At 39.6% G+C, this 15,109-nt stretch overlaps 1 protein-coding gene across 1 annotated transcript in view; it reads right to left on the minus strand.

The window, feature by feature from the left end:
• CACNA2D1 (calcium voltage-gated channel auxiliary subunit alpha2delta 1) overlaps positions 1–13,976 on the minus strand; it is a 494,736-nt gene extending 480,760 nt beyond the window's left edge. Inside the window, 1 exon segment of the mRNA XM_030307860.1 lies at positions 13,794–13,976. Coding sequence (XP_030163720.1) covers positions 13,794–13,888 — 95 coding nt within the window. The 5' untranslated portion in view covers positions 13,889–13,976.
• Between the last annotated feature and the right edge of the window lie 1,133 nt (positions 13,977–15,109).

The raw sequence follows: 15,109 nt of genomic DNA on the forward strand, positions 1-15,109 counted from the left end.
CCTGGGTGGCTCAGTCGGTTAAGCGTCCAACTTCGGCTCAGGTCACAATCTCACGGTCTGTGAGTTCGAGCCCCGCGTAGGGCTCTGTGCTGACAGCTCAGAGCCTGGAGCCCATTTCAGATTCTGTGTCTCCCTCTCTCTCTGCCCCTCCCCTGCTCATGCTCTGTCTCTGTCTCAAAAATAAATAAAAACATTAAAAAAAAAAAAAAGTAACTTCTCTATGCTTCTAGAATGGTACTAGTTACAGACCACTTTTAAGAGAACTGAAAAATAGTCTCCCAGATCGTTATCTGTGTTCTGTGGTTCAGATGAAGAAGACTGGTTAGAAAGGCTGCAACCACACCCCAGATGAGCACTTTTTACAGCTTTGAGTACTTGGTAGTGGCATACAAGAATGTGTACTTGATGATACTTAGCATGAATCCAACACCCAAATCCATTTAAAAGACAGGAGACCTGAGTGTCTTAGTAGGAATCTGTTCTAATTTGGTCGAGAGGGTATGGTCCCAGGTGGCAGCTGATGTAGCTGAGCATCTCTTCCAGTGATGTAAACCCAACTTCAGACAATAACCATGACATACAGCATAAAAAAAAACCTTAAACCCAAGCTCAGAACACTGAACAAGGTCTGGTGTGTTACATTTTTTACTTAGTCCTCTCCTTTGATTGCCTGTTCCAGAGAAGACTTTCTCTCAATGTTCTAATCTGTTTAACATGCGCACAGTAAGAGACTATTTAGAAAAATTAAGTAATTCCTAATACAGTCCAAAGACAGCCCCAGGAGTGGATTAAAACTGGGAGAAAGACCTCAGCATCTACTGGTTTCATGGTAAATAGAATGAGAGAAGCTAATAGTCTCCACCCTTTGTTCAACAAATTCAGTGGGACATACACATACCAGGACTTGATGGCCTCTCATTTAAGCCTCATAATCTCCCCTACAAGGTATGGAATGCGACTGCTCTTCTATAGAGGGCAAAACTACAACTCAGGGAGATTAACTTCCCACGGTTACATGGGCTGTATCAGAGGCAGGGTTTAACCTTCACATTACCTGACTCAAAACGCTGATTCTTTCAACCATACCCAAAGACCTACCTTGAGTCCTAGAAACTTCCAGAAGACACTAGTCTGGTTCTGGCTTTTCTTGAATGGCTACCAAATGCTTCCTAGCAACTTTTGGAGGCCAGTCCTGCAATATGGAATCACTGGGGGTGATTTGATGGGAGAGTTGGAAGATGAAAAAAAGTGTGATCACAGGACTCAAAGCCAACAAAAAATTAAAATTATAGTCAGCAAGTATACATCCCATCCCATCCATTTTGATGTTCCAATTATTCCTAACGAAATTTGCAATCCTTCATATGTATGATAGCACTGCTGGACACTACAAAGCATTTTCAGGTTTTATAATGTCTTCTAAATATATATTCTACATGCATGTAACACATCTGAATCCCGATGTGTATTCTACTGTTTTATTATTTCCACTTCATATAAGTCATTATATGTTTCTATTGTATACAATGTTCACATATATTAATGTTACATACTTATGTTTATGTTTACATAGAATGCATAAAATATGTAATATTACATATTATCTTATGTTCACACTGTTACATACATAATAAATATAAACATCATATATAATGTTATATGCATATTTATATATGCCATATAAATATGATTCCCTGCAATTAGGGTGGGGATGCAGAAGAAAACAGGGAAAAAAGAAAAAAAGAAAAAAAAAAAGATTTTGAGTGGCATGTTGGTCTCAGGTTTTAGATCCCTCTGCATATTATAAAAACGGAATCCCAGGGGCTACTCTGCTTCACTTATAGAAAAACCCAGAAGGGGTAGGACCAAATCCAAGGCTTGCAACCCTCAAAGCACCCCTCTGTCATGGTCATTTACACCCAGGGACTCAGCTGGCTTTTAGACACCACACAGACAGATTGTGTCACATCTGATCATTTAAGGAGATGAATGACCTCATCTAATTACCATACATGGTTTGCTCTGTGATGAGTTACCATTCCCCTAAGCTTATTTATTACCATAGAGTATTAATATAAATTTTAAACAATTATTCACCAGCAGACCTAACACCATGTATCAATCCCCTGGGCCCCGAGCTACACAGGCACAATACAGTTTTACCTCATGAAAATTAATTCTGATTTCTACATTTATATCAACAGGACAATCAGGTGTTTTGAGAGACAACCAAGCCTTCTACATGTTTAATTTAGAGCAATCTGCACACCCTCCATTGTGCCCATCCTCCTGAGGCTTCCATGGCCCATTTGTCTGTCCCCTAACATTTTCGCAGATGCATATTTAGTCAATTCTAATATAATGTCAAGGCAATGAAGGGTTTGGTATTTTTAAAGTGACAAACATCATAAGAATTTTACACATTCCTTTCTGTGGCAAATGTCAAGATGACTGCCATGACGAGGCAGGTTCCTGGTGCTTGAAAGCACGCTGCTTCAATGGTATCACCAAGTTGTACTCATGAGTCATGTTATTAACGCCTAGCTTCATCTAAAACATCCCTTTCCTCCAGGAATCGATTAAACATGGGCAGGAGTAATTTTATTTAGGTGTTCAATATCTCACCACACAAGATAAGAGTTTGTGATACGCTGACCTCCCTTTATACTGCAAAGGGAAGGGGTGGCGTTAAATGAGTCCAACTAATCATCAGTTGGATGAGTCAAATGAAAATTGGCCTTTTCCAGGATGCTCTTGGCAGATTTGGACTGACTTCTGTGTTGGTTGCTAAAAATGCAACTGGTCTCGATTTTACTATTCTGTGCTCACCCAATTTGTAGGGATGTCTGGAATCATTTCTATAAACATTAAGGACACACGGCTTTATTAACTTTCCAATATTCTGTCTTGAAGCTGAAAACTCACATCTTTGTTTGAAAATGAGAGGTTATCAGCAAAGGGATGACTTTTAAAAATAGATTCAACCTCCTGTGGCATGCTTCTCATACAACAGGTGCTGGCCGAAATGTCAAGATAAAACACATCAAATCCTCTATGGTTCTGCTGTCTTCACGGTCCCTTTTAGGACACAGGTTGTGTCCTTGACCCAGAGACAGAACACTTCATTCCCTCTACTCCTTTCATCTCCTGTTTATGATTAAAGGCTACACAAGTTTTAAGAAGAGACATTTCTAAGGCCTGCTAAGCAATTCCTCTTCCCATTCATTTCAGGCTTTTCTAATGGCCCGAGTGATATATTAGCACAATAATCTAGCTCGCTAAACCTTAGTCATCAATTCATGATCTCTTGAAGGCAGAAAAATCACATGTGGTACAAATAATAAAGCCTGCCCATTAAACAGTCCTTCAGAGATCCCCAAGCATCCTCTCCTTTGATCCTCATAATATAACACTGTGATTCAGTATTAAGTTAATATTATCCTTGTTCTGTAGATGGAGAAACTGAAACTGAGAGTTAGTTTTGCTCTGCTTTACAATGGCTCCTCTTTCCACTGGACCTCACTGCTGGAATGTGCAGCCATCCACAAGTGGACCAGGGCGGATGCTAACATATCAAAGCTCCTGCCGTAAAATGGCAGCAAACTACAGCAGGTAAGTGTAAGACGCTGTATCAAGCCAGGTGGGATCTAATTTTAGCTCCTAAGAAAATTCAGAAACATTCTTCATACTCTAAGTTTCACTTTCCTCATCTGCAAAACAGGGAAGATACTAATACTTATCTTAAGGGACTGGCTTGAAAGGTGGATCGCTTAAAAAACATGCAGTGTTACTTTACAGTGTTTGGCATATGGAAGAAGCTCACAATGATCAGGAAGCAATATTACAATGGCTGGAAGATAGTTGTCAGTAATTAGTGTCCAGACATTCTGCAGGAAGAGACATCAAAATTAGCTTAAATACAGTGTGAATACCTATGGGAGAGAAAAAAGGGCAAAGTCACAAAAGGGAAATAAACAGCCCATTCTTCTCATCTGATTCTTCTCATCTCTTGTTACAAACCACAAGAGTGGTTTTTCCACACCGGGCTGGGACCAATGAGATCAAGACTGATTCTTAGATCCAGTGGCACCTGCGATCCTCTCCATTCACTCAGTCATATTGGAAACTCAGGGAACCACTATGATGGCAGCTGCCCCAGTGATTTCCAGACCTTCAGGAGACATGACATGCCTCTGTAAGGGGTGACCAGGGACAGGCTTTGCAGGAATATCCTGTCAGTGCTTTGTTATCCTATCACATTCATTATTTTGTTTTCTCAAAAACGATCTGCCGCAATTCAAATTTCTGCCCCATGCTTAAGACTAGACACTGACAGTAAACGCACCCCAATATACCAAGTAACAAGTATATAATGCTAAATTGGCAAAAGAACTATTTGCTTTTTTTCCCTTTTCACTGATACCTGTCATCTTTCTACCATAAACAAATGCACATATTAAAACCGCAAAACCACAGAGACCTTCAACATAATCTCTCCAAAACAAGGTAGAAGAAAAAGACAAAAGGGAGCCAAAAGTTGCTGTGTCCCAAGGGACTCTAGTGGGGAACTGGAGTTTTGTCACTATCAAATAAAGAAAAACACTAGCTGGTGCATCTCAAAATTTGGACATTACTGATGTGTATGTATTACATTTCTGAATCATGTCATTCCTTCTTGAGAATGGAATCTATAATTTGGAACACTTCTCTAAAAACATCTCCAGCAAATTAAAAGTGTGTCTATCCAATATTCCAACCATCTGCTCTAATTCTCAAGGCTGTTTCATATTTCAGAAGTTACTTTGTAAGACATTGTTTTTCCTCTTGATCCCTTCCTCACCTGCCTCTGTCAGAACACTCACGCATCAATCATGGCCTCTCTCATCTCTCATCTGCGCCATTTGGCCTTCTCCCTCTGATAAACCCAACCCTCCTGTCTGGTAGCACTTATTTGGTTGTGTCTACAACCTTCCCCACCCTCCAGGAGCCTTTTTCTAAAAACTGTCTCTTTTCTGTCAATGACGACTTAAAGAAAACCAGAGACTGGAATGAGAGGTGATCCTGACGGCAGCCCCACCCCTTTTGGCAGTTGTTGATACATCCTTGACCTTAACTCCCATGATTAATCATCCAGCCACTACCATTGAAAAACATTTCCTCTTTTGATCTAACATAGTCCTATGGGTTTCTGCTATGTACAGTCCCAAATGACCTAATAAAACTCCTAATACTGTAAAGAAAAGAATGCCAACTCCCTTAAACTTTATTTTCTAAACTGCCTATATCTCTCTTTTGTCACAATGCCATTCCTTGAAAGAATAATCTGCACTTGCTGTTATATTCTCACCTGCTACCAACTCCTCAAGGCACTGAAATCATGCTTCTGTCTGCAATATCTACTAGAACTGTTCTTATTTTATCCAAAGCCCCTACAGATACATATTTCTAATCACTTAATAGTCTACAGAGACACGGATGTCCAACAGTGAAACGATTACCTTCATTCACCCCCATCATTCGTCCCGTGTTCTCTAGTCTACAAAGTTCACTGTAGCATGATCTACCCAATAGAGATCTTAGAATGATCTCTGACTTAGCTCTTCCTGATTCCCCAAATCCCACAGCACCTGAAAGTTTACTTCTCGATCAGGTTTCATGTCTGCTCTGCTGTCCCCTTGCCACTAATCTTTTGTGGACCCTGGGCATCTCTCACTCTGGGAATGCTGCAATGGTTTACTAAGGGCTCTCGACATCTCTGCTTTAGCTATCAGCCCTCTTGAAATAGTCATCTACAAACTGGGATTCAATTTTTTTCTTTTAATCTTTATTTATTTTTGAAAGAGAGAGAGAGAGAGAGAGAGAGAGAGAGAGACAGAGTGCAAGCAGGGGAGGGACACAGAGAGAGGGAGGCACAGAATACAAAGCAAGCTCCAGGCTCCAAGCTGTCAGCACAGAGCCCAACACGGGGCTTGAACTCACAAGCGGTGAGATCATGACCTGGGCTGAAGTCGGATGCCCAACCTATCGAGCCATCCAGATGGCCCTACAAACTGTGATTCAAAACATATTACTTTTATTTGTAATGCGAACAAATCTCAGCAGGAAGACCAACTTTGTTTGTGAATGTAGCGCTGGGATCCCATAAACTTCCACGTTGCTGTGAACGCTGCCCATCCCCTACCTCGGGTGAGGTAGAAATAGAGCCCTGATGCAAACATCATATAACCTGGACTCAAACCAATGGCCCCATCCCAACAACATCTCTTCCCACCCAGAAGCCCTATGCCTAATACAAAGCAGACTTTCTTCAACATGCTAGGTGCTTCTCCTTGCTCATGCTCTGACAGATCCCACAGCTTTACAGTGGGCATTGAAATGTAAATGCCTTCAATGGGGACTCCCTTCCTCAGTTTGGATACTCAGTATATAGTTCAGTGCACTACATAATTGGCACTTAATAACTACATTAACCATTAAATTACATTTGATGTTAATATCTGAAGAAAGAGATGTTTAAGAAAGAGAGTAACTTAGAAATATTTTTAAAACATGTACTATGTACTTAGAGGTCAGAGGTCTTCAACGTACTAACTAGAAGCCTACCTACCTGCAAAGTAATTTCACTTCTTATAATCGAATTGAAGAAATTGACTCCTAGAATTTCCTTTTTTTTTTTTTTTGATGATCAGTAAGCTTTCACTAAAGTGTTATACTTTAATGTTTCTTATCCAATTAACCATTTTCCCATGGGTTTCCTAAAAAGATAATGTTTAATTGCTTCTATCTTTTGAGATCTAGACAATTACATTGTCTTTTGTATCTAAGGTGCGTGTCCATAGTATAAATATTTAGGCCTCTATAAATGAATATTACGTGTGGTCAACGTAATTTCTAGGATAACCACACTCACTTGGGAAATGGGCAAAAAAATGAAAATTAAAAAATAACCAATCGCCCCCTTTAGCATCCTTAATGTAAATTTGCACCATGTAAATCAGAAAGCTCCTTTGTCTGCCTCACAGACACATGCGTCATTTCTCATGGCATTTTCACCACAACACCTTTTGATGGCTTTTCTAAGACAGATTTTCTAAGTGTGCCTAAGCCCATTTATTTTACTGAGCCATTCTTCCCTTAACCCTCAAAATAAGACATCATTAATGCCTAACCATCCCTTTATATAGCCTGACAGTAGGCACCTTAGAACAATTTTATTAGCTCTTTCTCCTCTCTCCCCTAATTATCCCCCACAGTATGTGGGCAAATGTCAGAGGAAACAATTGTCTAGACTGTTTGACAAGTGTTGATCATGTATAACAGATTTATGAGTGCATCAGAATCCCTCAACAATTTTCCAATAGAGAGAAATATTTGAGAGTAAGAGAAAGTCCTCGGAAATAGTCAAAGAAGATTCACAGAAGTAGGCCCTGAGGTTTAATCACGGGTAACTTGGGAGAGAACAAACCAAAAACTCTCCATTTGATCTGGTGTTATATGCAAATAATAATAAATTATGATTAACAGTAAATGTGTAGGTGTATGAAAGAGACAGAGAAGCAGCAATTAATTATCTGAATAAAAGAATACAGGAGTTTTTTTTTTTTTCTTTTTTTTCAGTTTGCCAGGAGACAACTATAATAAATTTTTAATTACCCAGGAAAAAAGAATTTCAAATTGACAGTAAGATTATCCCCAAATCAGAAGCATTTAAATGGACAACACCATTATTATCCATTGCCATCATTTCTAGTTTAAGTTGTTCTTCCATTTATGATATAGAATTTAAAATGTATTCTATTTTTTTAATCCAGCAGAAGCATATGGTTAAAAAAAATCAGCAGAAGCAAATGTTAAAATAACATTTAGCCAGAAATATACCGCATTCATATTCAAAGAGAACTTTAAATATTGCTTCATATGTAACAACCTGATTCTGCATTATTGAAATTAACTGTAAAAGTGTGCCAGTTTGTTAAGGCCACAGTGTCAACCTCTTCCTTGTTTATTATCTCTTTAAAATCTGTATAAATGGCAATTTTAAGGGAGCAATAATATTGAATGACTACAAATTACACAAATCTAAAAGTTTATATTTGCAAATAACATTTTTAAAACTGTTCACACTTATCCTTTGTTCCTAAAGCATGTCACACCAAAGGTTTAATTCGTACACATTTCTAAGTATCCCACATCTAAATGGCAAAAATAAAAATGGCTCAGTATGCAACGGCCTTTTAATAGGTGCCCAACATTTCAAGTGCAATACCTTCTTTCCCACAGTTATTTTGTTAAAAAGACGACAACAGCTTCTTGAGAATCATACTTCATTTGTTAGTCATCAATTATGTTAATAACTTGTCTCTACAGGAACTGAGCATTACAACCTGGTTTTTGTATACAATATCTCATTTGATTCTTGACAAATTATTTTGAAATGCTAGTGTTATAAAAATATTCTGAAAGACATTCAGTCCCTAAAAACAGTTGTGGGTTGGTAGAAACTTGTTAATAAAATTGCCCTAGTGAGGCTTTTCTACCCCAGCAAACCACTTGACGAAGGTTAAAAAAATACATATGTGTGCGCACACACATTTGTATGTATGTAATATGTGCACACACACAGAAATATTCCCTAATAAACAAAATGCTATAATATAAAGTAGACAAATTATCTTGATTATGCTATGTTGATATTTTGAACCCTCACGGGAAAGGTAAAAATCGTAGTTTTCACAAAGTACTACACCATTTTTAGTTCAGTTGACATTAAAGTCAATTGCCTTTTTTTTTCAAATCTGTAAATATGACACAACCAGTTTCATGATTTTGTGCCCCCCCCCCCACACACACACACACAAATAAATCACGGGTAAGCTACACGGTCAACCATCTCCATACAGTTCCAAGTTTACTGGAAAGCAACCATATGAAAGGCTTGGGAACATCTGTGGTACTAAACATAGTCCATGAAAAGACAAAGTGGCTGACACTGTGGGACACAGCGTCTGATGCACACTCCAAGCCAAGTCCGCAAATGCGGACTGGAGGTAACAGAACAGAGTTCCTACCCCACCATAAGCAGCTTAAATGCTTTTTTGAAATACAACAACAAACAGCTCTTTTATTACAAATGATGGAAGGCTGACACATCAGTAACAACCAGATGTTACTTTTTAGAAATAATGAAACAAATTCTGATTTTTTTTCAAACTTCTGAGTATGATTTACGTTAGAACTCTGATTATGTCTATGCCTGCAAGATAATGAAGGAAATAAACAAATCAGGTGATTTCCCTAAGGTATTTTATTTTAACCATTTAAGTCTCCATTTTAAGGTTATAAGTAGTTTGAAGACAGACCCTAGAAAACAAGATGTGAATTGAGAAGAACAGATTGCTTTCTTGGAAATCTGTATCTCTATTAACAAATACGAAAAAGAAATTTCTGTGTATGTGTTCTATATAACTGTACTCCAGAAAACACATCAATTTAATAATAGTTTGTTATGGGTACAATATTTTAAGTTATTTTAAAAGTTCCTAAATGCATTGCTATTTCTTATATATACTTCTAAAAGTAAATAGTAAATTTGAATACACAATTTGCATGTCTTTTTTATATTTTTGCAAAACCTTACCAGGTGTAAATCCAAAAATGAAGAGTATTTCATTAGGTTATTTTTTATCAATGTTGGACAAAAAATAGAAAAGTATCTGTGTAGTCAGGTTTCTTTGAAGAAAAAGAGTGGTAAAGTTTCTATTTTCACAATGAACAACGTGCTATAGATTCTAATTTTATATACATTTATTAAGTTAAAATCAAATAGTGAAAGCTATACAAAATAATAAAGGTACATTTTATCTCCTTTTTTGTAAGTCATAATAACCTTAGATTCATGTACCTTTCAAAAAAATTCTTTAGACTATATACATTACATTCTGCCTAATGCTCATTCAAATGCCAATCCAAATAGCTACACATATACCCAAATATAAACATTAAGAAACTTAACATCATGCTACTACTTACCTGAAAAATATATGTATTGTTGCATATTTTAAACGTACACCTGTGGAATAATAAATGTTATCTTACGATTAAGCTTATGAGAACAAATTAAAAATCTGAGAAAGGGATTTATTAATGTTCAATGTTTTTAGGTTTTAATTTACACTTAATATTTTATCTCATATCTCATCTTAGGGCACATTTCCTTGTGCATGTAGTACGTGAACAGAAACTGTTAAGCTCACATGAAAATAATTATGTCACTTCTAACACATGAAAAAGATATGCATTCCACTGTTATGACACAAATAAAAAATTTATTTTCCATAGTCTTTAAATATATATTTGTCAAATAACAAAAAATATTTACATCTCAAGTATTTAAACCCCAAAGTACTATTCTCTCATGAGATATATTTTTTCCTGTAGATAGCTATAATTCTTTTTAATATATTTATTTTATTACACACTTTATATATATTATATAATTATATATTATTTTAATATATTTATTCTATTACACAGTTTATATTAAAAGTTTATATTAGTTTATATTAAAATCCCCATATACCAATGGGCTCTCAGCCAATTATTCTTGGCTGATTGGCATTTTGATATGACTGAGATAAAAGTTTAACATTAACAGTAGTTACACTACAGTGTTTTTCTTTAAATATGGATTTGTAAATAGATTCTAAAATAAAAAGCAACAGATTTAAATTAGCATTACAATACTGGCCAAATACATATTATCCAGAGTTTTAAAATAGAAGTGTTTTCGATTATGTGCCAAGAAATTATTTCTAGAACAAGCAAGAACTCCCTCTTTGAAAACTGTATCTTAAACTACCAATACAACATGTGCGTACTATAACATAAAAATGATGTGTTTTCCATTTATATATAAACCAATATACATTAGATGGTTGCTACCATATGGCATATTTATGATTCCCACTTTACTGAGACAATCATTTCCAGAAGAAAAACCTAACAGCAAAAAAAAAAAATTGCATCAAAATTCCTTTCTTGGTAGGGTTAAAAAAAAAAACAAAAACAACACTTCATTATTTCAGGGTTAGGTGTTAGAACTATAACTTTAATCACATTTACTGTACTTTAATCAAGAAGAATATGCTGCATAACAATATATGCTAAAGCATAAAAAATAAAGAAGTATTTAGAATGATACACTATTTCTTTTTTTATTATAATAAAACTTAAGCCTTTAATATTATTGTAAACACTAGCTAAAAAAATTAAAAGTTTGTATTAGCAATTCTAACTCAAGTCCCACCCACTGAGAGCACAATTAATTTTATACTGTCTCGATGGCATGTTTCTCCTCTTAAACTACTCAAAAACTATTTATACCACTTTTTCTGGGAAAAGTAAAATTGTCAAAAAACAAAAGAATTTATTAATGATTTCTAGACAAATTTAGAAATAGGACTGTAATAATTTGCCTTTAGTGATACTCTAATCTTTGTACTGAGTTTTTATAAACTTGAATTTTTTCCCAACTATTTGAGATTTATCATGGTAAACACTCCGTATGAATTGTTTTCTTGCAAGAAAAGCAAATGGCACACCTTGGTGAAATTAATACTGTACCTTTTTAAATTTCATGAAGTTTATTCAGAAATCTACCATGAAGGACAAATGTCAACTATCATTTCTCCTGTCCTTAGAAGATGGTATTTTAACTTTTCAAATGAATTACTGAAGATGCAGAAGCCTTACAAAAATAGTGTTAATATTATACCTACAGGAGACTGACTTAGCTCTACACGGTCTTTTATTAAGCGCTTATTCCATGAAATAATTAACGTTTCACTATTTGAAAATGTCTTCAATTTCCTTTGTTAAAAAATAAATTTCAAATCCTTTCAAAGAAAAGAAATTGTGGTTTCCTAATTCCTTTTTTCACCAATTATTTTCTTTCTGGTCTCCAGTGAATTTCTGACAGTAAACATTGAATTATTTTAATTTTAGGAAAACATTTTTTGTAGATATCCTTCTCAAAAATAAGGATTTGTTCATTAATATTTTACAATGGGATGTTCAGGAATAGAATGTTGTATTTTGTTGCACTTTAAAAAGCCATCGTTTTCCCCAATGGGGTGATGGTGTATTCCCTCCGAATGAAACAAATATTGAGAAATTGTCAGTTAAAAAAACAACATGTTAAAAGCATGTAAACTGAACACAATGATTCCTTTTTAAAGAGCCACTTCTTCATTTGACACAAACGCAAGGGAGTCACTTGAGTTCTAGCTTTATAGGCCAAGCTACAAAAAGAAGAAAAAAGTAAATCACTAAAAGTGTAATTGCCTACTAAGAGTGAATTATTCTGAAGCATCTTTAAAGTAATTCTTACTCTATATATTTCAAAATATCCGCTTGGAACTTCCTGCCAATTAAACTAAGACCTACAGATGGTATTTTCCCTTTCGCTTCATAACAAAAAGGATCTGCAATCATTTTTATGGAAGATTATCTAAAAAGGGACATGACTGTAAATCAGTGACGAAAAATATTAGACACTCCCCTTCTCCGGGTTAGAATGGGCATCCTTCAGATTCTTGCACCGGCACCTAATGTAATAAATACTTTAAAAGCTGCATCTTAAATAAGAGCTGCAGGGTTTCGACTGGTAAAGATTCACTGTTAGCATCCACCAAAAACTCCAGGATTCAGCACTCAGCTAACAAAGGACAGCAAATAATTCCCAACAGCATAAATACCGGGAAGGCTACCTTGGGCTTTGTTTTTGTTATGTAAAATGCATTAAAGTGACTCATCCATTTAAGATCACCTACTCTTAGAAGCTTTAAAGTACCTTTAAGAAGCAAAATAAATGCTTTCCCAACCTGCCCCATAGGCTATTCAGCACATTTTAAAACGTGTATATATTTTTATGAGCTACTGACTTTCCTTCTTTTTTCAAACCCAAGAGAAGAGAATTATTTTTCATTCCCTTCCTGCCGTGTGACTATACAGTTACCTTTAAGCGCTCTATTTCCAGAGCAGCAGCGAATTTTTTAAGTTATTTTAGAAATGTTAAAAATAAGAGAAAATTGCAGGAGACTCTGGAGACGATCATCCCTCCCTCAAAGAATAGGTTCTATTCATTTTAAGAACAGGAAAAGCTTGTCTACCGGCACTTAGATGCTTCAAATGCAGGATGAGGGGGCTGGATGGTGTGGTCCCAGGACCTTCGAGACCCCCAGGTGGACAGCACTCTCAGCTGCGTTGGGTGAGCACTCTTCGGAGGAGAATGACTGTCAAGTGCGCCCAGTAATTTGGGACCTAAACGAGTTTGGGTACCAGAGCAGCGGGAGAGCATCCCCCAGGGCCAAGTGAGGGAAGAGTCCACGCTGCCCTAGCAAGCCAGAAATTACCTATTTGTAAAACACCCACCCAAACGCAACTTGTTACCGGACTGAGTCTGATGACAGCGGGTATCTGGCTGGAAACTTTTTTCGCCCCAGCACAGCTAAACTCTTTCAGTGTAGGGATCCTTGCAGAGCTGGGCGGAGGCGCCGCGAGTCGTCGGCGGCGGACGGTTCCCGGGACAGCCCGGCCCCACCGAGGCGCCCGAGACGCCGGTTCGGCGCGCATTCCGGCGGCGAGCCGCGCGCACCTCCCACCCCGGCCTCTCCAGATCCGAGCCCGGCTCGCTCCCCACCCCCACGGGCTGAAAAGCCCCGCTGGTCGGGAACGGTCCCCGCGCCCAGCTCCCGCCGCACCCCTCGGCCCGCACTCCCGGCCCGGCGACTTACGTGACGGCCGAAGGGAACGGCTCCTCCGACGAAGGGCCGATCAGCCAAGATTGGAAAAGTGTCAGAGTCAAGGCCAGCAGGCAGCCAGCAGCCATCTTCGCGATCGAAGATCAATCCCGCCTCCCTCCCCGGCCGGGGGAAGGAGCGGTGCTGGAAACCGCGGGCGGAGGACCAGGAGCACAGTCCGCCCGGACCGCGGGCGTCCGGAAGGCTGGCGCGCCTGGGGCCGGGGCGCGGACAGGCGCGGGGGGCGGCAGGGGCGAACCCCGCGCGGGGGAAGGGGCGGCGGCGGGCGGACCCACTAGCGCGCGTCTGCTGCTCCGCGCCGCGGCTGCCGCGCCTCCGCCGCCATCAAGGGCGACTTTGGAAACAGACCTGGGCGAGTCCGCCGGCGCTCGCGCGCTCTCGCTATCTCTCTCGCTCTCGGTTTCCTGCCTGATTTATTCTCCTGATTGCTGGGGAGAAGGCGGAGGCGGAGGCGGGGGCGGAGGAGGGGTGACGGCGCTGGGGAGGGGGTGGGGGTGGATGCAGGAATGGGGGAATGGCAGGCGGAGAGACTTGTGGCAGCGAGAGGCTCCGTCTGGCTTCTCCGGGCAAGTCAGAGGGAGGTGGCTGGGGGTGGGAAGCAGGAGGGCTGGGCGTCAGAGCAGTCGGGCGGAGACGGGCCCGGAGCAGCCCTCCATACAAGGCAGAAAGGAACTCCCAAAGTCGGCGTCGGCTTGCTCCCGCCGCCCGGCGTGAGGCGGGGGAGCGGACCCAGCCCCGCGGGGCTCCCGGGGGACAGCCAGCCGCCCAGCGGGCATCCACAGGCTGCAGAGCTCCTGCCGAGTACCGGGCTCGCGTCTTCGGGGGTTATTTTTGCACCAGCAGGCAGCGTCCCCCCAGCCCTTCTCCCGGGCGCAGAATCCACCGCCTGCCTAGGAATCGTGGAGAAGTGATGTGACAACAAATGTAGGAGGGGTTTGTATTTGCATTTTAAAGCACCAGTTTCGACTCTACCAGGTGGCACTATTTATTTGCCCTGGAGTGCCAGAGGCGAGAACCTCTGGCGTGGCTTAAATGACAGTTGTGCCAGCGGCCCCCTTGTCCAAGTAGGGCTCACCTGACGAGGACGGAGCCTCAGGGCCGGGCTGAGGACTGTCAGAGAAAGACCTGAAGCTGTAAAATCTTTCCAGACCTGCCGTTAGTAGGACACAGGGGTGAAGGGACGAATTCTCCTTCCCAGAAGAACAGTGCTGGGGAGAAGGGCTTTGTAACATCCTAGTGACACCACCTCCAGAAGGTTCAAAACGCCCTGCTTTAGCCACTGGGCTGCC

The sequence above is a fragment of the Lynx canadensis genome, chromosome A2 (genome assembly GCF_007474595.2).
Source record: "Lynx canadensis isolate LIC74 chromosome A2, mLynCan4.pri.v2, whole genome shotgun sequence".
NCBI classification, from domain to species: Eukaryota; Metazoa; Chordata; class Mammalia; order Carnivora; family Felidae; genus Lynx; species Lynx canadensis.